This window comes from Taudactylus pleione, unplaced genomic scaffold, assembly GCF_031769625.1.
Source record: "Taudactylus pleione unplaced genomic scaffold, aTauple2 ptg000089l, whole genome shotgun sequence".
Taxonomy (NCBI): Eukaryota; Metazoa; Chordata; class Amphibia; order Anura; family Myobatrachidae; genus Taudactylus; species Taudactylus pleione.
In genome coordinates, this window is record NW_028284491.1 from 16831076 (window position 1) to 16854301 (window position 23226).

The window sequence follows — 23226 nt, forward strand, 5'->3', positions numbered from 1 at the left end:
CACACGCTAGGGGCGATTATCGCACATCTGCGTATGCGTCAAAGTACGCATGCGCGAACCAGTCAGTGCAGCCGGGAATCGTGAAATCCTAGTACACAGACCGGACGCTACTTTTTAGTGACAGATTGCGCCGTGTGTGGGTGGTGACAGGGGAAGGTGCTTGTGAACGAGGGAGTGGATGTGCGAACGCAGGCGTGCCTGAGCGTCAAAACGGAGTTTAATGGGTGTGCATAATTAGCAAAGTGGCGTCATTGAATACGTCACTTGGTTGTATTTTTGCCTGAACTGATCACAGTGCTTGCGGTGGGGTAGGGGCTACCTCAAGTGCTACGTGCAGCTCCGATTGGTCCCGATCATACACTTACTGGAGATGACGTGTGCTTAGAGAGAAAGGTAGACGGCTTTATACACCTGTGTACGCTCACTGCCGTCGCCCTATAAGACATAGAGGGCGTCCTTAAGCCAGACAGTGTGATTGCAGAATTTGCATACCCGGCCCCTTTTGGCAGCGAGCGAGTGCAGCTTGACGACCGAGTCTGAATCAGGCCCTGTGTCTGTTTTAGGGGTCAAAAGTTTAGCAACTCAGTATACTTGCATATTATGCACTTATGTAAAATTGGATGTGAGTGCAAAAGGGAAGCGCAAAATGTAATTTTCTGTACTGTGTATGAGCATCAAAATGGAGTTTATCTAATTCTGTATGCAGACTGAGATGTATATATGTGTGGTGCCTCCTACAGAGGCAGAACGGAGGAGGGAATGGGCAGGAAGCGTAGCCTGTGTACAGTAAGGGCTCGTTTAAATTGATAGCATAGAATGTAAGGGAGGATATGCGCCTCTTAGAAGGTGTATTTGGTGCAAGATCAGCACTGATCAGTATCTGGTGCAAGATTGGTACACATTGGGCGGCGGGCCGACATATCGCGCTGTGCATCTTTGCATCTTTTATTGTTGTAATATTATGCTTACTTATTAAAATAATTTTAATGAAAATCGTAAAAGCTATATTTTATTTCCCCAAGTGCCTCACTGAAATACACTCCCTCATCATTACTCTGCTCACATCACCCCCTCATCATTTCCCAGCTCACATCACCCCCTCGTCATTACTCTGCTCAAATCACCCCCCTCATCATTACTCTGCTCACATCACCCCCTCATCATTACTCTGCTCACATCACCCCCTCATCATTACCCAGCTCACATTACCCCCTCATCCTTACCTTACCTTACCATCCCTCCTTCACAACACCCCCTCATCATTACCCAGCTCACATCACCCCCCTCATCATTACCCTCCTAACATCACCCCCTCATCATTACCCTCCTAACATCACCTCCTCATCATTACCCTCCTAACATCACCCCCTCATCATTACCCTCCTAACATCACCCCCTCATCATTACCCTCCTAACATCACCCCCTCATCATTACCCAGCTCACATCACCCCCCTCATCATTACCCAGCTCACATTACCCCCTCATCCTTACTCCCTTCACAACACCCCCTCATCGTTACCCAGCTCACACTACCCCCTCATCATTACTCTCTTCACATCATCTCCCATCACCTCCTCACATCACCTCATCATTACCCTCCTCACATCACCCCCTCATACCCAGCTCACACCACCCCCTCATCATTAAACTCCTCACATCACCCCCTCATCATTACTCTGCTCACATCATCCCCTCATCATTACCCTCCTAACATCACCCCTTCATCATTACCCAGCTCACATCACCCCCTCATCATTACTCTGCTCACATCACCCCCCTCATCATTACCCTCCTAACATCACCCCCTCATCATTACCCAGCTCACATCACCCCCTCATCATTACTCTGCTCACATCACCCCCTCATCATTACTCTGCTCACATCACCCCCCTCATCATTACCCAGCTCACATCACCCCCTCATCATTACTCTGCTCACATCACCCCCTCATAATTACTCTGCTCACATCACCCCCTCATCATTACCCAGCTCACATTACACCCTCATCCTTACTCCCTTCACAACACCCCCTCATCATTACCCAGCTCACATCACCCCCCTCATCATTACCCTCCTAACATCACCCCCTCATCATTACCCTCCTAACATCACCTCCTCATCATTACCCTCCTAACATCACCCCCTCATCATTACCATCCTAACATCACCCCCTCATCATTACCCTCCTAACATCACCCCCTCATCATTACCCAGCTCACATCATCCCCTCATCATTACTCTGCTCACATCATCCCCTCATCATTACCCTCCTAACATCACCCCCTCATCATTACCCAGCTCACATCACCCCCTCATCATTACCCAGCTCACATTACCCCCTCATCCTTACTCCCTTCACAACACCCCCTCATCATTACCCAGCTCACATCACCCCCCTCATCATTACCCAGCTCACATCAACCCCTCATCATTACTCTGCTCACATCACCCCCCTCATCATTACCCAGCTCACATTACCCCCTCATCCTTACTCCCTTCACAACACCCCCTCATCATTACCCAGCTCACACTACCCCCTCATCATTACTCTCTTCACACCATCTCCCATCACCTCCTCATCATTACCCTCCTCACATCACCTCCTCATCATTACCCTCCTCACATCACCCCCTTATCATTACCCTCCTCACATCACCTCATCATAACCCTCCTCACATCACCCCCTCATACCCAGCTCACACCACCCCCTCATCATTAAACTCCTCACATCACCCCCTCATCATTACCCAGCTCACACCACCCCCTCAACATTACTCTCTTCACATCACCTCCTCATCACTACCCAGCTCACACCAGCCCCTCATCATTACCCTCCTCACATCACCCCATCATCATTACCTTCCTCACAATACCACCTTGTCGATACCCAGCTCACATCAACCCTCTCATCATTACCCTCCTCACATCAACCCTCTCATCATTACCTTCCTCACATCACCTTCTCGTCATTACCTTCCCCACATCACCTCCTCGTCATTACCCAGCTCACACCACCCCCTCATCATTACCCTCCTCACATCAACTCCTCGTCATTACCTTCCTTACATCACCCCTCATCATTACCCAGCTCACATCACCTCCTCATCTACCCAGCTCACATCACCTCCTCATCATTACCCTCCTCACATCAGCCCCTCATCATTACCCAGCTCACATCACCCTCTCTGGGGTCCATTCAATATCACTTAATTTCTACAAAAGCAGTATGGGGGCCTAAATTCATCAAGCTTCAAAAATATATTTTCAGAGCTTGACTGCGGGATCATTCGCCATCTTCAGATGCCAATTGCTCTCGCACCCATGGGTTTGCGAAGAGGGATCCTTTGGAATCCCTCCACCCCCTTTCGGCTCCTTACGTTGGACTCGGCAATGCCAACTTTCACAGCTACAGAAGTAACAGAGAAAGAGATTGTGGAGACAGCAGATTTTCAGATCCCTGGGGAGGTGAACTTTCACTGGATGAGGGTTCCCCCTCTCCGAGATTGCCCCGGACTTCAGTCCCACCCTGGGGTATCTCCTGCATCCATGGTCAGTGAATGCATTGGCTGAACACTCACTGGCTGAGAGAGGCGGTACCCAGCTCACGGTTCCCACCAGTGGCATAACTAGACCTAGGGGGGCCCCATAGCTAAATTTTAATGGGCCCCCTCTCTAACCATGGCCTCCCCCCCAGTCCATGCTCCTCCCCTGCACCCTCCTCACTCCCCCTCTCCTTGACTTGCCTGCTTCGTGGATGCGCTGCGCAGGACAGGCACACTCTCCCGGGCGGCTCCATCACTCTCTACTCACTGACTGATGCTGGGAGGAGATGGCCAAGCTTCCTCCCAGTATCAGTCTATGAGGAGAGCCAGAGGCGGAGCCGACCAGGAGGAAGCAACCACAGAGGGGGGTCACGACCACGGAGCAGGCTACAGGTAAATCAAGGATAGGGGGGGGGAGTGCGGGGCCTCGGACCAAGGTAATGCACTGTATGTGCTGGGCCCCATAGCAGCCGCACCCCTGCACCTACAGTAGTTACGCCTATGGTTGCCACCATTGAAGTGTATGGGGAAATGTTTATTGACTGAGAGAGCCGGAGACTCACCTCCTCAGCCTATGAATGTTCAGCCAATGTATTTCTATTGAAAATGTAGTGGCTGAACTGTCATTCAGTAAGTACTGTGTTTAGAGGACAGTACTGTGTCCATGGGTTCCACGTAATTGTTTATTTTACCAAGACCATGGTTGCTTACATGGACCGAAAAGGACTGGAAGCAAAGGGAGGGTAAGTATGGAATTTTTTTTTTACAGCGATCATAGCTTCTACTGGACAAGGGGACAGACCGGCGCGAGGGACAAGGTAAGTATGTACGGTGAGTGTATGTGTAATAAAAACATAGAACCTACGGTGAGTATATGTGTCTTGTCATCTATATATATCTATATATATATAAAAGAAGTTTGTTTCTTTGTTGTTTTTTGGCAAATATCGTCAACAGCTCTGAAGGTAAAGCTGCCAAATTTTACATAGTTATTTAGTATCAAAAAAGTAAGCTATTAGACCACATAGCGACAACGCAATAATGCGACAGAGTGACAAATCTTATATATACAATTTATTGGTCTATTAGTTTGTCTGTCTGGTTATGTATTCGGACACCCCTGCATCAATTGGGTTGGTTGAAACCAAAGTGAGGTGGTCCAGTTGGATCCTGGCCAGGTTTTAGGATGTACATTGGGCAGAAGCTTCACAGATTGGTAACATTGGATACCAAAAGACATGCTAGGGGGTTGAGGTCTCGGTCGGACCTGCCATTGGTGTACGCTGGGCAGAACTTTGACATGGGCACCCTTATGGATGGATTTGGATGACAACTTCACAGAGGGGTGACAATTGGTCTGGGATGTCTAATGGAGTGGTGGGGGTTCCGGTCAGACCTCACGGCGGAGTGCCTCGGGCAGAACTTTGCCCCTGGGAGTCTCTTCTGTGCCTTTCACTGGATGGATTTGGACGACATCACATAATAAAACTTAATAACGTAAAGATTTACAATGCCGGGTACTTCAGCTAGTTGTTTTAATATATCTTTTGAAGGGGGACTAGAGGTACCAGCGGGCTGCAATTTTCCAGGCATTTTGTGTAGTGCCTCTCAAGCCAACGTGGAACTTCGGAGAGGTAAGTATTAAAAAGTGTGGGTGCAGGGTGTACTGTGTGGGCCCCACTGGACCCAGGGGACCGTGTGCACCATGCACCTGCACCAATTATAAATACGCCCCTGACTATAGCAACTAATCAGCTTGTAGCTAGCATTTATGAAGTATATTCTATAAAATGGTAGGTAGCAGCTGATTGGTAGAGAACTATTTAGGAGGCTTGATAATGCACCTCCCTATCTGAGCAAGCTTTTGTTCTCTGTTACTTTTGCCATTTCAGGCAATAGATTTAAAGTGCTTATCCACTAGCAGACTGTGAAAAGATTACGACATTGTAATCGTGCAGTCGTTTAACAGTCTGTGCTGTGTCTACACTGAATGATCAGTCGTACAGTGCAGGCACCCTCCCTCATCCCCGAACATGGCCAATCTGTCATTATCGGCAGATTGACCAGCACGTCCGGTCGAATATAGATGTCAAAAACGACCAGCGGGAGCACGCATCGCTGGTCGTTTTGAACATTAAACCGCCCGATTTATGCCCGATTAACAGACGATTGAACGATGACGATGTAGTTATAGTTCAATCGCTCTGTTTAATTGTGTAGTGGATACCCGCCTTTACAGGCAGGAAGTCTGCTGTAAACAGGATAAAATGCTTAATAGTATCAGCTCCTTAAATTTTTACATATTTATTTGTAAATGTTATAACTTATTAGTGTCTCTTTTAACGAATCTATCCTTGAACCTCTATACACTCCTGCCTATACCTTCTGATATCCTGCCTATAAACCTCTAAGGATGACGCTATTTTGCGTACGCAGGCATACAGTAAATAAAGACTCCAGACCTAGAACTTGTGGTTCCAAAGCACAAAGTATTATTCAAGTAAAAGTACAGTCAGTTACACGCTATGATCTAAGTACAATTTAACGCAAAGGAATTATACAGACCCATGTACAGTTATACATACGCAGCGCTCTGGACCAGATGTAGGCATCAGCAAGAAACCCTCGTCAATCAGCATTCAGCAAGAAGACTAGCAACCCAGGGTCAGAACACACATATTTATACCCCCCCAGAAATAGACAACACAATAGAGAAGTTTGTTGCTAATACCATTGGTCCTAAAGGAGAGGGCATATGTTACAAGGCATCTAACAGGTTGGTTCAACTAGACACAGTCCAGCCTCTAACAACTGGTGGTCTCTGACTTCCCGCCTCATGCAAATCCTAACAGTTGGTCATATAATGTACATTTTGTTGCTTGAAGTCTCTGCGGTCGATAAGTTGAGAATGCATATTGCGATCTCTACATCGATGTTACCGGTATACTGTTGAGAGAGTACGCATCAGTACAATACCAAACATGGCTTACTTATCACGTATAAAACCTTAGTTACCAAATAATCTTTATTTCATAACAATTATAATAAATGTGCATACTTGAATCTTATACCTTTAAGCTTATGGAACCTTGTATGTGAATATATAATGTGTGAGTATGTGGGGTTTGATGTAAAGACGCCAGTTAACTTGGGGTAGATGTGTGTGCATGACCTAGGCATTCGCTAATATGCGACTAGTTAACAGCGCAATTGTGCGTATTAATGTGTGCATGAGAAATGGTGAAAGATGCAATCGCATGATGCTAATAGTAATATCGCCACATGTACTAAAGTGTGAATTTATCTAAAATGGCGCTTGGGCGGCCATTCGCAAAATTGCGTCTTGTGATCTCATTTCCAAGATGGCATCTTGCGGCCAGTTGCAAGATGGCATCGCTGCGATTCAATTTTAAACTGATCTTGTCTGAGCCAATTATCCAGCTTCAACAGTCCACCCTTTGATAGCAAACAACATGCTATCACAATTTGATTTTAAAGTATAATTTAGGCTTACATTTATATACTATTTAGTGTTATTATGGGATGGCACAAGGTGGTTCTTAATCCATCAATAATGTGTCTCTGAGTGGGGACATAAAACTACTATTATACGCACACCGCGGATCTTGGAAGATCATGTGAAAGGTATGGGGATACACCAGTCCTATAAAGGCAGTCTTGAAGGGGAATTTGAGACTTTACATTATCTGAGGTGTTTTAAAAATTAAATTTCAATAATACACTCTATGCAGGTCTAAATATAATACATTAATGATGGTATTTCCTAGTTCAGGGTTGTAATGCAGTTCTGTATTTACCTCGGTATTCATATTGTCATTTCTGATCACCATCATAATTTCGTTCTTTCGTTTTACTCTATTTTTACATTTTCCACACTTCAACACAATAGGAACACACCGCACACATATGCCAATTATTATGATGACAATCAGTATAAGGATTAAGAATTTGCCTATGCTGGCGATCACTTCCTGGACCCATTCCCCTAGACCTGAGAACCATTTCACTGGGTTCAGCCATGAAACCCATCCTTCTATCTTCTCCCCTACTTCAGCCATTGAAGCATTATGGTTCTTACAAAATTCCCATTTTAGCTGCAGAATTTCATCCATCTTCCGGTCTGTCACCTCCTTGGGGTCGCTGGTATCATTGGTGACATAGGTGCAACATTTTACTCCAAATTGGGTGGCCAACGTTACGCAATACCCTCCAGTAACAGCAGTTAAATAATTTAACACTAGCCTGTGTTGCACCAGTTCTTTCTTGTGCACTTGCAATTCTCTCCCTGAATGTGTCATCGTTCATCTCGGTGATATTATATATCAATTTAGCAAGTTCCTGAATGTACCTATAAGGTGTTCCCATTCATATTTCTAAGAACAAGACTCATTTGAGCTTCACTATTTCACTGCACTCAGCTGACTGAGAGGCCATCTCCGGAGACGGCTCTCACACGCAGCATCCAGGTACGGCAACGCTGATCAAATACGGTCCCTTACAATCAAGCCCCCTGCCAGATTATCTCCGGCGGACACTGCTTCTGAGAGAGACACTGCATATTCAGAAGTAGTGGGCGAGTTCCACAGCCGCTCCACCGTCAGAACTATACTGACACCAATATTGATAGCCGACCCGTCAGTGCACCTTCAATACTTTAAGCCGGAGGCGGCTCTCACACGCAGCATCCAGGTACGGCAACGCTGATCATATACGGTCCCTTACAATCAAGCCCCCTGCCAGATTATCTCCGGCGGACACTGCTTCTGAGAGAGACACTGCATATTCAGAAGTAGTGGGCGAGTTCCACAGCCGCTTCACCGTCAGAACCACACTGACACCAATATTGACAGCCGACCTGTCAGTGCACCTTCAATACTTTTTCCTGGCCGGGATTTATAAGTGGATATACCCCTTACAACCATTCCGCTATCAGGCACTAAAGCTACATCGTGGATTCAGCGGGTAAGCCAGCATTATGCATTATATTGCTGTATACAAGAGTGTGACATTCATACTTTTCCTACTAACTGTGAAGACGCTTTGAGGATTCATCCTATATCCTTTTTTCACTTTCTAATCTCATGGACTATTTTTCATTTTTGTTATAAGATTTTATAAGACTCTATATAACATCTTTTTCTAAGACTCAGATCTATTTTTTAACTACTTTTATTTTCATTTGTTCTTTTTAATCATTGTACTTACCTATTTTTTATGCTTCTGGGTTATTAAATGTGTATTTATTCATATTGATGTCTATATAATTTATGTGCTGCAGTTACAAATCTTTTAGCGCTCCCACACTTTGTAAATTCCCTACTCTAAAAGAGAATATGAAAATGAAAACAGCAGGCCTGTCCATTGCCACAACAAGACCTATAAATTTCTTTTAGTTCAGGTATCTCACTACGACCTTTTCAATCCTCCTGGAACATGCTTGCGAGTGACAGGTCAACGCTATCAGCCTTGTCTCCGACTTGTTTCTCCACCAGTTTATTGACCTTTTTGCAGTGAGTGGAATGGACCCAGGTATCTCTCTCAGCCACCTTCAAAGATGTAGTACTTGTCAGCAGTACCTGGTACGGACCTTCCCACCGATCAGTGAAACAACCTGAACGCAAGAAATTTCTGATCATAACATATTCTCCTGGTTCAACATCATGACAGTTAGTTTCAGGCATATCATTGGACAACAATTTCATTTTCTGCTGCTGTTGCTTTAACTGCTTACTCATTGATATAAGATACTTTACAGTTACCTCGTTGTTACCCTTCAAGTCTTCCTGTGGACTTATAATCAAATGAGGTTGTCTACCGAACAGTATTGCAAATGGGGACATATTTAGAGGGGGTCTAGGAGTGGTCCTTATGCGATGTAGGACCAAAGGTAACGCTTCTGGCCATCCTAATCCAGTCTCTGCCATGATTTTACTTAACTTATTTTTAATAGTCCCGTTCATCCTCTCTACCTTGGCGCTGGCCTGCGGTCGGTAGGGGGTGTGAAGTCGACTATTAATACCCATCAGCTTACACATATTTTGAAAAACATCACCTGTGAAATGAGTACCCCTATCACTCTCAATGATTTTAGGGATACCGTATCTGCATACAAATTCCTGAACTATTTTCTTGGCAGTAAACGCAGCAGTATTAGTGGCCGCTGGGTAGGCCTCAACCCAATTACAAAATACATCAGTGCACACTAATACATACTTAAGATTCCTGCAGGATGGTAATTGGATGAAATCAATTTGTATCATGTGGAATGTGGGATGGTTCGGTAGGGATCGCTTTCCCTATGTTCTTCCTCAAGCAGGTCAGACAAGACATTGCTATCTTTTCTGCTTATGAAGAAAAACCTGGTGCGCACAGGATGCTCTCACCAACTTGCACATACCTTGCTTTCCCAGATGAGTCAGACCGTGTGCTGCCTCAGCCAGGCTGGGGTAATATGCCTTGGGGGCTACTGGCTTACCTTGTCCGTCGCCCAAGAGCCCAGGGGACTCTTGCCCACATCCCTTGGACTTCCAAATGGTCTTTTCCTGAATTGAACACAAATTTTGCATCTCAATTAATTTCAGCATATCAATTGTTTGGAAAGACATAATTTTTTCAGTTGGAGAAAACATTTTTAACCCTGCTGCCCATTTTGCAGCTTCATCGGCTCTGTTGTTGCCCAGTGACACCGGATCATCCTCACATGTATGGGCTTTACACTTGATTACTGCCACCGCTTTGGGCAGTCGGATTGCTAGTAAAAGATGTTTTATGTGTCGGGAATGTGCAACTGTGTGTCTGCTGCTGTCATAAAATTTCTCAGACACCATAGAGCCCCGAAATCATGCACCACCCCGAACGCGTACCTCGAGTCAGTGTAAATGTTAGCAGATTTGCCTGCTGCCAGCTCACACGCTTTAGTTAGTGCTACTAACTCTGCCACCTGGGCTGAGTGAGGAGGACCAAGAGGTTTAGCTTCTATGATGTCTGTGTCATTTACAACAGCATAACCTGTACATAATTCACCTGTGTCTGTTTGTCTATGACAACTCCCATCCGTGTAAAAAGTCACATCTACATTCTCTAAAGGTGTGTCGTGTATGTCAGGTCTAGCAGTAAAGGTCTGATTCAGATATTCCATACAATCGTGTGTATCATTATGTCCGCTGAACTCACCTCCCGCCAGCAACTCGTCTCCTTCCACCCTTTGTACATCATGTTGTACATATGGTAAATACGTTGCTGGATTCAGTGTGCTGTAACGTTTAACAGTGATGTTTGCAGGTGCGATTAGAGCTAGTTTCCATTTGGTAAACCTAGCCGAAGAGACGTGTCTGGTTTGAGCAGAGTTCAGCAGAGCAGATACAGCGTGGGGAGTCTATACAATCATATCATGACCCAATACTACGTCCTCACTTTTACTCACCAATAGAGCGGTAGCTGCTACACTTCTCAAACAGGTGGGGAGTGATCTCGCCACAGTGTCCAATTGGGCACTGTAGTATGCTACGGGCATCACCATTTTCTGTGTAAGGACACCTGCAGCACAACCATCGGCTTCCGTACAATACAAATCAAAAGGTGTTTCATAATCAGGTATTCCCAATGCAGGAGCTTTTGTCAGACTATCCTTAAGATTAAGGAAAGCCTGCTCTGAATCCTCTGTGTGTATGACACGATCGGGCTTTGAGGAAGAGATTAAGTCCTGTAAAGGCAAGGCCAAAATAGAAAAACCTGGGATCCACATTCTACAGTATCCACACATTCCCAAGAAGGTACGAATTTGCTGTTGATTCTTCGGCAGTGTCATGTTCTGTATGGCCTGGATTCTATCATTTGTGAGATGTCTTAACCCCTGGGTTAGGCAATGTCCCAAATATTTTACTCTGGTTTGGCACGGCTGTAGTTTGTCCTTAGCCACCTTGTGTCCTGTATGCGAGAGATGAAGAAAAAAAAGTTTAGTATCATTCAAACATGACATAAACGAATCAGAACACAGCAATAAATCGTCCACATATTGAATTAGAACAGATCCATTGGCAGGTTGAAAAGATTGTAAACAGTCGTGCAATGCCTGGGAAAAGATACTGGGGCTGTCTATGAAACCTTGGGGCAACCATATCCATGTATATTGTACACCTCTGTATGTAAATGCGAATAGATACTGACAGTCAGGGTGGAGAGGCACAGAGAAGAAAGCAGAACAGAGGTCAATGACAGTGAAATAGGTTGCATTTGGTGGGATCTGCATCAGGATGACAGCTGGGTTTGGCACTACGGGGAATTAGCTCTCTACTACATTATTAACACCTCTAAGGTCTTGTACTAGCCTATAACCCCTCCCACCATTCTTTTTCACCGGGAAGATGGGACTGTTGGCTACACTAGCTGTACGGACTAAAATTCCCTGTTGCAATAATCGCTCAATTATTGGAAAAACCCCTAATTCTACCTTATGTTTTAGTGGGTACTGGGGAATTTTTGGAGCTTGCTTACCGCTTTTTAAATTTACCATTACGGGGCTTACGTTTGCCATTCATCCAGTGTCCTGTCCATCCTTAGTCCAAGGGAATCTGGAATTTGGGACAACATTTGATCTAACTGGGATGGATTTTCATTTAAACTGGTAGAGTGATACATTATCCTTTGGGAAGTGTCCAACATATCCCGTACCTCGTGCGCAACTCTCTCAGGGATATCTAAAAATACACCATCAGGGGTGCAATATATAACACATCCCATCTTACATAACAAGTCTCTACCCAGCAGGTTAGTAGGAGCCGCAGCAGCCAAAAGAAAAGAATGCCTGGTATGCAACGGTCCAATAGTAACCTCTGTGGACTTTGTTAGAGGATAATGTTCCACTTTACCTGTTACACCCATTGTTGGTACTGTCTCGTTGGTCACCTGTAAATTAACGGGAGATTTTATCACTGACCTGGTCGCCCCTGTGTCTACAAGAAAAGGATATTCAGTACCAGCTACATCAACCATCATGACCGGTTCTTCCCTAGTATTTCCCGTTAACCTCACTATCTGTAGACTACAGGTATGACCTGACCCCTAGCGTTGGCTATCATTCTCCAATAAAGCATTAACGGCCACAATTGGAGCTGGTGCCTGCTGGACATTTGCTGTTCTCTGTTCATATCCCTTATGGGGATATCCAGGTACTCCTGGTTTGGGGGTCCTACCCTTTTTACTCTGCAGTTTTTAATTAAATGTCCTTGCTGGTTACAATTAAAACATATTCGTGGATCGGATGAACACACGGGTTGTTGTGAGGTTTGAGCAGGGGGAAAATGTGGTGGATATGGGTAGGGATATGGAGGATAAGGGTATTGTGGGGGATATGAAGTTTGTGAGTAGTGTGGGACCTGTGGTTGTGTAGGGTTAGTAGAATAGAGCTGTGGGCCTGATTCAGAGCCGGACGCTATTTGCACTCGCTCGTTCAGAAAAAGGGGCCGGCTATTTAAATTGAGCGCTCGCTCTTTGCGGTCTGTTGACGCCTCTATTTGTGAGCGAGCGAATGAAACATGCGCTCGCTATTTTGTAAAGACGCCCCCTGGCCGCTCGCATCCTACGTCATCTCCGCTATTTATTAGATTAATCGAATACATCGAAAGGCGTTTGAACTGCTCGCAGTGCTTGTGGTTGGATTTTCCTACCGCAATCATGCGAACAGTTCAGGCTAAGAGACAACCAAGTGACGTGGCCGATGACGCTGCTTTGTTAATTATGCACACCCTTAAAACGCCCGTTTTGACCGTTTGGCACGCCTGCATTCGGATCTCCACTCCCCGTTTTCAAGCACCTTCCCCTGTTACCACCCACAAACGCCTCATCCTGTCACTCAAATTAGCAGGCACTCGCTATTTTGCGAGCGCTCGATTTCCGACCGCACGACCCATACGCATGCGCAGATATGCGAACATCGCTCGGAACGAATGAGCGCCCGCTTACGAGCGGCTCTGAATCAGGCCCTGTGTTTGTTGTTGCGTGGGATTAGTGAGGGCGTGTAACTGTTCAGGTGTAGGTGTGTATGTAGATGCAAGTGTGTCTGTTGGCTGTGATGCTACTGTGATTCCTTCCAGAGCTTTTATACTGACAGCCATTAGTTTTTCGCTCTGGGTCTCTCTCTTCTTTGGGATGTTCTTATCATGTTCTATGGCAGATTCTATGAGTGTATCTATTGTGACTCCCCTCCAGCCAGGTTGTGAGGTCTGAACCCGAGTCTTTAAGTTTTCTTTAAGACCGTCCATGAGTACCGTGACTATCATTCCCCTGTGGTGAGTGCTATCTTTAATATCTTCTATCCCAGTGTACTGGGTGATAGCCTGCAGAGCCCGGTCGCAATACTCTTCTGCAGATTCACTCTCTTTTTGCTTTATGTTGAAAATTTTGTTCCAGTTAACTACTACTGGAAAATATACACCCAATTGAGTTATAATGCGGGAAATGTTACCTTGGTTTACTTGGTCTGTTAAGGGAACGTCACCATCCAATACGCAATCCGTGATAAATTTTGTCACGTCGGTATTGCGTGGTAGACAGGCCCTTAACACCACACGCCAATCTTTATTAGTTGGCTCATGAGAACTACCCAAATTTCTCAAAAATCTTTGACATTTGGCTAGTTCCTTTTTGGGATCGGGGAAATCATTTATGATGGAATTTAGTTCTGCTCTTGTCCAAGGACAATGCATTACCAGTTCCCTCGTGGGCACTACACCGTTCGCATCTGCATTTCCATTCGGAACAGTTATTGTCCGAATGGGATGCAGACCGGTAGCGCTGATACCTTTGACCTTGTTACCTGGCTGGGGGTTTAATCTGTTGCTGCTACATATGGTATTAACAACTTCCTCTACAGGTGCAGAGGGTGTTAGCACTTCCCTTACTGTTACCGATGGAGATGGCGGCACCACTCGTGATTGTTGTGGTGCAGCATCTATCATCTGCACAGCATGGGAAATGGCAGACATTACAATAGGCTCATCATCCACATCATGAACATTTTCCTTATGGTTGCTTAAGAGAGGGTACAAATTGCTTGTTAAATTTTTATGGGTATTTTTGATAACTGTACTTGCACCTCCATACACATAAGGTGGGGGTGGTGCGCGTGAACTGCTGGCAGTACCTCCCGCAACGCTACATTGCTGCACGTGCGCGCCATTTTGCGGCTCGCCTGCATTGCAATTCAGCGTCGCAGATGTATTCTCTGGCAATGCGCTCGCAACGCTAGTTTGCGTCGCTTGCGCATTTTTAAGCCATGCATCCCCTTCATGCTGCCACAACTTTAAACATTCATAATATTTGACCTTTTTCTCTTGGGAGCGCATCAGACTGATGTGATCCCGGACATTATCTAATACATCTTTATCAAAACTACCAATCCTGGGAAACGGTGTAACACTCTTCATCGTCATTTTAAACCATACATCACAATACCTTATTGCATAAGTACCGTACTTAGTATGCATAATACGATGGGCCGATCCAAGCGGCGCTTTCATTAGCAGCACATCATTGTCTAACATCGCTATTGTTTGCGTGGCTCCCATTCTGAGACAACTCCTACGTTTTTCAATAAAGATTTAAACTGGTGAAAGACAGTCAAGATACTTTCACTTACCTGCGAACAGCTTGGAAAAAGGGTGTATTCGCAAACCCTATGGAGGACTTCTAGACGCTTCCACTCACCTATGGAAGTAAAGGCCGCTTCCGCTCAGCAATCCCTTTTTGACTACCTTTCAACTGCTAGGGTGCAGCAAAGTACCCTTTGTGTTCCAGTTGATTTCGTCCACCCTCCCACCAGCTCACAATCACAATCTAGCCAAGATTATGCGGTTCAATTATAGTGTTCAAATAAGCCTAACAGATCACACACATTGATTACTGAACGCTATAATCACGCTGGGGGCTAACAAAAATAACAACCCATACACCTGCTTTGTGTAAAGTTAAACGGTAAGCTGCTACCGAGTCACTAGGCCAACTCCTGCACCTAGCACTTAAGGGTCCTACGATACCTTTAACATTTAGGTCCCATGTTACACCCTAAACAAACACTCACAGTTACACACTTTTTTCCTGCGCAAAAAAATACACGTTAACCCAGATATTAGCAACAATTGATAATGTAAACTCAATGGCTTTGTTTAAACACGTGGCAGCACAACCGAAAAATGCGTATACGCTATTGTGCGACCAGTCGCATATACAATAATGCGACTACCACACAACCGTATGACAACCTTTAGCTGCGTACACAAAAGTGCGTCTTGACTGTGTGCAAAACTGCGACTCAGCCGCGTTCTCAATTCTGCGGCACCCCTCTAAACATAAGGTTCTGTCAACAAAGGAAAACAAACTTTTTCCTCTCTTGTCCCTGGATTCTAGTCAGCGTCCCTGGCTCACACGAAAACGGGTAGCGATTTCTCAGCACCGAGCGGTTGCAGGTAAACCCTGCATGTGGCCACTCCACCCTTTGGTGAGATATCGATAACCATATGTGCCGTGTGAGTGGGTAAGTGACTTCACTACGAGCCCCCAACTAACGAATCTATCCTTGAACCTCTATACACTCCAGCCTATACCTTCTGATATCCTGCCTATAAACCTCTAAGGATGACGCTATTTTGCGTACGCAGTTATACAGTAAATAAAGACTCCAGACCTAGAACTTGTGGTTCCAAAGCACAAAGTATTATTCAAGAAAAAGTACTGTCAGTTACACGCTATGATCTAAGTACAATTTAACGCAAAGGAATTATACAGACCCATGTACAGTTATACATACGCAGCGCTCTGGACCAGATGTAGGCATCAGCAAGAAACCCTCGTCAATCAGCATTCAGCACGAAGACTAGCAACCCAGGGTCAGAACACACATATTTATACCTTCCCAGAAATAGACAACACAATAGAGAAGTTTGTTGCTAATACCATTGGTCCTAAAGGAGAGGGCATATGTTACAAGGCATCTAACAGGTTGGTTCAAATAGACACAGTCCAGCCTCTAACAACTGGTGGTCTCTGGCTTTCCGCCTCATGCAAATCCTAACAGTTGGTCATATAATGTACATTTTGTTGCTTGAAGTCTCTGCGGTCCATAAGTTGAGAATGCATGTTGCAATCTCTACATCGATGTTACCAGAATACTGTTGAGAGAGTACGCATCAGTACAATACCAAACATGGCTTACTTATCACGTATAAAACCTTAGTTACCAAATAATCTCTATTTCATAGCAATTATAATAAATGTGCATACTTGAATCTTATACCTTAAAGCTTATGGAACCTTGTATGTGAATATGTAATGTGTGAGTATGTGGGGTTTGATGTAAAGACGCTATTAACTTGGGGCAGATGCGTGTGCATGACCTAGGCATTCGCTAATATGCGACTAGTTAACAGCGCAATTGTGCGTATTAATGTGTGCATGAGAAATGGTGAAAGATGCAATCGCATGATGCTAATAGTAATATCGCCACATGTACTAAAGTGTGAGTTTATCTAAAATGGCGCTTCGGCGGCCATTCGCAAAATGGCTTCTTGCGATCTCATTTCCAAGATGGCGTCTTGCGGCCAGTCGCAAGATGGCGTTGCTGCGATTCAATTTTAAACTGATCTTGTCTCAGCCAATTATCCAGCTTCGACACTTTAATATAAGAAGACTATATTACTTTTAGTGGTCTTTTAAACAGTGACAGTATAAAAACTTTACATATTATTATACATATGCAAAATAATTCAGTTATAGGTTCTGTCAATGATTTCTAGATATGTTTCCTTATGCAAGCAAACTGCATTGTGTCAGCTTCATTGTCTCTTTACAACGCTACATGACGCCGTTACCTTACTGACGTGCTTCTTTTTCTTTATCAGGAACTTCTCCATCCGCATAGAGGTCTAGATCTAAACCCGGCAGTACAGAAGGACTAGGACACAGGGAATAAAGAGATTGGATCTGAAGCCGCAGTTCACTTGGCACGCACAGAACATCTGGCATTCAGGGAACTTGACAAACCCAGGAATCCCTCCGTCTGTGACACTGTGTTGGCGACCCACAGATCATTGCACAGCTCTTTCTCTCTGTCCACCTGTCTCTGCTTTGTGGGTCTATCTCTCTTTTTGTGGATCGTTTAGATACTACCATACAGAACTGCCTTTGCTCTGTCAAACAGCCGAATTTTTCTTTTGTGTGTCTTTTAGATTGGAACACTTTTATTTTGCTGTACACACAGTCAGCAATGTACAATCACCTACATTTTATATATCTTTTGCCTCTCACAAATCTTTCAAGGCTCTGCATGATTTAGTTCTAATTTTTCCAGAGTGATGCAAAAAACACTTAACATATGCACAGCGACATGGAGAAACAAGTATGGACCAATGTCCCTTCATCTCATCTCAAGGAGGTTCCAAAGAAGAGGGCCTGGGATTATATAACATTCTGTATCCTAATAAAATGCAATATTATGAAACTTACATATAGATGATAGTATTCAGGACTCTTTCAGAACAGTGGTCCTCAAACCAGTCCTACTATTAAGCTAAAATATATGGGGTACCACCAATATGCTGACAAGGAAATCTGGCAGTAAGAAAACGTTGTCCTGTCTGTGGATGGTTTGAGAGTCACTGGTTCTGAGAATCAGGCACCTACAGTACAGAAGTTTAGTTCTGTGGAAAGTAACTGGTTGATACCATGGGTGCAGAGAATAGCAGGGGTGGCTTCAAACCACTCGGGCCCTGGTCTGTACAGGGGCCCAGATCTGCAAATGAGGCACTGCCACACACCCACAGTAGTGTGGTCACTGGTCGTGCCCCCTCCAGTAACCCGATATTACAAAAGGGTGCTCCCACACCCCACATCTTAGCCACGCTTCTTAAATGACCAGAGTCTAACAGTTTTTATGATGAATCTGGTTGATACAAACAAATCATGAAATCCTCCCATTCACTTTATTGTAATCTAGTTATTCAAAGGGACCAAAGCATGTTAATATTTACCGTAGATTAATTAGAAAAATGCTTATGTATTGGATTTTTTGACTCGGTATTGCTGCTTAACACATTAATACCCACAGTGTAAAATCTTACCTATTAGATAAACACTGATATTCATATTATTTCCAGCTAAGTGTGACGTGCACAACAAAATCTTGTTTCTTCCTCTAAGACTCCCCGAGCAGGACGCCAGAATCAGGCAATCCTGTGCACGCTCTTCCTTCTGAGAGCTTGCAGAGCATTGCACTGTTGAAGAGTTCCTAGAATAATGTTCTATGCCAAGCACCTGTTGACCATTGTATGTATTCCATCCCCTGTGGCGCATTAATGAGTCTCCTGTCTGTTCTGTCATGACTGTGTTGGATGTACTGTTTTTGTGACTTGTTTTGAAGTGTGTTGTACATACTCTATCTGGAACAATTGTCTACTCATTAGCTACGAACATAGAAATCTTTCCATTCATTTACAGAATCTGGTGTGGTTCAGTCACTTGCTTGCTTGGTGCATGTCCTCTCTTACCTAAATGACAAAGAGGTTTTGGCTAATAGTTTGAGTTTGTGTTTAATCATCACATCTCAGGTTAAAGATTTTCAGGGAGTTTGGCCACAAGTAACTGTTTTGCAGATGTTTTGGCATCAAGATGCAGTTTGGATGTATTAAAGGCAAACAGATGGTATAGATGAGTCACAATCTGATTTATTCCATGATGTATTCATTAACATGATTCCATCACATTACAGTCCTCTATAACAATAAAAAAATGACATTTATTATAACATATAGTAAATAGTTGACAGTAGACTTCTTAGCTGCTGTAATGTATCAGATACAAAATAATCTATTATGGTCTCTAATGTGCCGGTTTATCAATAATATAAGATTATTCCCATAGCACCGTCACTAGACCGGCTTGACACCAGAATCTGTTTTGCAATGTGTAGGGAGCTGCAGCCATATAACAGATAGCAATATGATATGTTAGATGAAAGTGGAATACATTACTTATTCATTTTTCAATAGAGAATGATTTAAACAAATAGAAATGTAAATCAGGTAGGCATTACGTCTTTGCTCTAAAGGTGCTGAGAATATGGAGAAAAGCACATGTTATACTAGAACCAAAACCAGAGACTGAAGGAACCCTATTCGGCATGCTGGTTCTCTGCAACCCCCAACATCCCCATACATTACAGTGTTGGTTTTAGTTTACGGCTTTGCATTAGTTTTTTTGTGTTGGGTTAGAGGAAATTGTATTCATCCAGTCCATCTGTCCGTATACACTCAAGAACGCACTCCACCCACCGATGTCATGCTGCAAGTCTGTAATATAATGTAACCAATGCATTATAGTTAGTAAAGGCAATCCCAAGCTAGTTATGAAGAGAACCTCAAATTAATAAAATATGTAAAATACAGATGCTTTTATATTACATGCCATATATAAAGTCACAGATAGTTGTATCTTCCACCTTTCTTTTCTGTCACTACGGTTCTGTAGGAATAGCATTTTGAAACACATTAACTTTAGCAATTACTCTGTCCATTGCATAACCTTGGTGTTCCCTCTGGGGTAGGTGGATTGTAGCCATCAGCTGTATGGAAACATAACCGTTTGAAATGTGTTCCATACTCTCTAATGAAAGGGCTGAATGCTGCCACTTACATGAATCACTGTTTTTAAATGAAATGTGACCTGTTCTGTAGCTTCTAGTAGGTGAAATGACCAGGGTCCTAGCTTTTGTTTTTGTATCACTAACATTTTATGCATCCTGCGAGTGCTACCTACCTGGATAACATGGAACCCTTGTATTCCCGAGGTCTAGGCACATCAGAAATGTGGTAAGTATATGTATATTTTTATTTTTATGAAAAAAAAATTAGAATAATATATATTCAAATAAATAATGTATACACACAATATATATATATATATATATATAAAACTCAGCACTTTACATTATATATATTGACCCTTCAGACTATTCTCTGCATGCTTACCCTTAACCAGTGCTACTCGATTGCATTCCAGATCCACTGCCGCAAGTTGTTTGTACCCAGCACCTTTGCTGGCTCACAAGGAAGAGAAACCTTTCAGCTGCGGAGCAGAGGGCTTTATTTTAATGAACTCTCTGCACTGATATCTAGTTAATCGCCTAGAATACTGGGCACGCAGCCTGGCATTCAAAGATGCCACTAGCTCTTTGGGCATTAATACCCCCCAATAGTGTTATGACGTTATAGGAGATTACTGTATAATGAAGATGACAGGAGGAGTTAATTAATATTGATGATAAAGAGGGTTGATGTGGATGAGGGAAAATGATGGAGAGCTAATGACAGAGGGTAAGGGATTAATGATTCATAGAGAGTGACAGGCTAATGATGGGTTAATGATGGAGGGTGATTGATGATGAATATTCACCTTTAATAAAAAAAAATCTTTGAATGCCCTCTAATAAATGTGAAAAGCACGCCTATAGGCATATAGTACAGGCCGAGCCAGTGGCGTCATTTCATCCAAGATGCCCGGAGGCAGGTTATAATTTGGTCGTCCCTGCCCCCGTCACAGCCGCTGACACTGTAATGTAGCAATTCACATGCAGACAGGCTATAGAGGAAGGCGGCAGCTGATGGTCTGACCTGGGGCTCTCCACTAGTGTATGCTGGCTTCTGGGGTGCGATGTATTGGGCGGCCATGACTGTACACTCAGGGTACATAGTTACAGCCCTAAATGGGGTGAACATGTTGTGGACAATGGAGGAGGTGCCCCTTCAGAGCTGGAGCCCGGCGGCAGGTGTCTCCATTGTCTCCCATAGTTCTGCCCCTGTCCAAAAGTAATGTTGCGCTTTGGAGTCCTTTTTACATCAAGCAGATCTTACTTGATCTGTGGGGTCTTACTATGAAAGCCTGAGAACATGTGACGGGCTCTGCTCCAGACCAAACTCTGGGCTCTCAGGGACTGATTCAGAATTGGTAGCTAAGATGCGTTCGCTTGTAGCTGTCCGGTTGTTGCTTTCTGCGCATGTGTACGCATCTCAGTGCACATGCGTGACCCGCTGCTAGAGATCAGGAACTGTTCGCTCGCTGCGCATAGACAGCCCAGCAGAGTGAGTGACAGGAGAGGTCATTTGTGGGTGGTAACAGGGGCAGGCCATTATAAACGAGGGAGTGGAGATGCGAACGCAGGCATGTCTGAACATCTTAACGCCGTTTCAGAGGTGTGTATAATTAACAGGCAGCGTCATAGTACACGTCACCGAGTTGTTATTCACACTGAAGTGACCGCAGTGCTTGAGGTAGGGTATAGTCAACCTCAAGCACTGCGTTTGCTTCCGATGTACCGATGGTTGCATACACTTCCTGGACATGACGTGTGCAAGTGGGCATCTTAAGACAGGCTGGTGGGTGTCTACATATACAAAGCGATCGCACGCCAAGACATAGTGGGTGTGCTTATGCCTTGCCGTGTGATCGCCTGCCATGCCATCACTTAGCCGGATTTGCATACGCTGGGTGCGACCGTCCGCATCTAGCGAACAGTTCTGAATCAGGTCCTCAGAGAGCAAGCTGGGACTAGTTCCACAACAAGCTCAGACCGTCACCTAAACCCAGCTAAGTGAAGCTTTACTAAAACTAGTTGCCTCCCACTGACCTATAAAATGATTTTGTGGCCTCGGTGCTCAGCCAGTTCAGTACAATTTTGTCTTCCTTCGTATTTTCATTCTTGTTCTCTCCTTGTGACCTCTAAGTATAACTTGCTTTCTACTTATTTTAAGGGCAAGAATTTGATCTAGAGAATGTTCTGCATTATGCACACATTAATGATGTATCAATACACTGTTTATGGAATGGTATGAGTAACTGCAGGGAGTAATTTGTCAAAGTCTTCTTTAGTATTGGACTTGAACAAACACAATGTTTTATGATAGCTTTGCTTAGGTTTTTTTTTGAGAATAGTGAATTTTGGATTAAAATGTGAATTTAGGGCCTGATTCAGAGCCGGACGCAATTAGCGCTCGCTCGTCCAGAAAATAGGGGTGGCTATTCAAATGAACCGTTCGCTCTTTGCGGTCTGTTCACGCCTCTAGGTCTGATCGAGCGAACAAAACTTGCGGTCGTTTTTTGGGAAACTACGCCCCCTGGCGCTCGCATCCTATGTCATGTCCGCTATTTATTAGATTAATCGAGTACATCGACCAGGGTATGAACTGCTCGCTATTCTTGTGGTTGGTTTTTGCTACCACAATTTTGTGAGCAGTTCTGGCTATAAAATAACCCAGTGACGTGGTCAATGACACTGCTGTTTTAATTATGCACACCCATAAAACGCCCGTTTTGACCTTTAAGCACGCCTGCGTTCGGATCTCCACTCCCCGTTTTCAAGCACCTTCCCCTGTTACCACCCACATACGCCTCTTTCTGTCACTCAAATTATCAGGCATTCGCTATTTTGCGAGCACATGAATTTCGACCGCACTGACTGGTTTGCGCATGCGTATAATGATCCATACGCATGCGCAGTTGGGCAAACATCGCTCGGAGCGAACGAGCGGCCGCTTATGAGCGGCTCTGAATCAGGCCCTTAGTCAAGAGTTGAAGGCAAAACAACTTTCTACCATGAGGTGTCAGGTGACTGCACCTAAG

The 23226-nt window shown here is 44.3% G+C and overlaps 1 protein-coding gene across 5 annotated transcripts in view; it reads left to right on the forward strand.

Moving 5' to 3' along the window:
- PDE1B (phosphodiesterase 1B) overlaps nt 1–19257 on the forward strand; it is a 321883-nt gene extending 302626 nt beyond the window's left edge. For all 5 annotated transcript variants that reach the window (XM_088469301.1, XM_088469300.1, XM_088469303.1 and 2 more), the window contains one exon: nt 17457–19257. Coding sequence is in view for 4 of the 5 variants with exons in the window: in XM_088469300.1 (XP_088325426.1) it covers nt 17457–17476 (20 nt within the window). In the remaining variant the exon portion in view is untranslated. The remainder of the gene's footprint in view (nt 1–17456) is intronic.
- The last annotated feature ends 3969 nt before the right edge of the window (nt 19258–23226 follow it).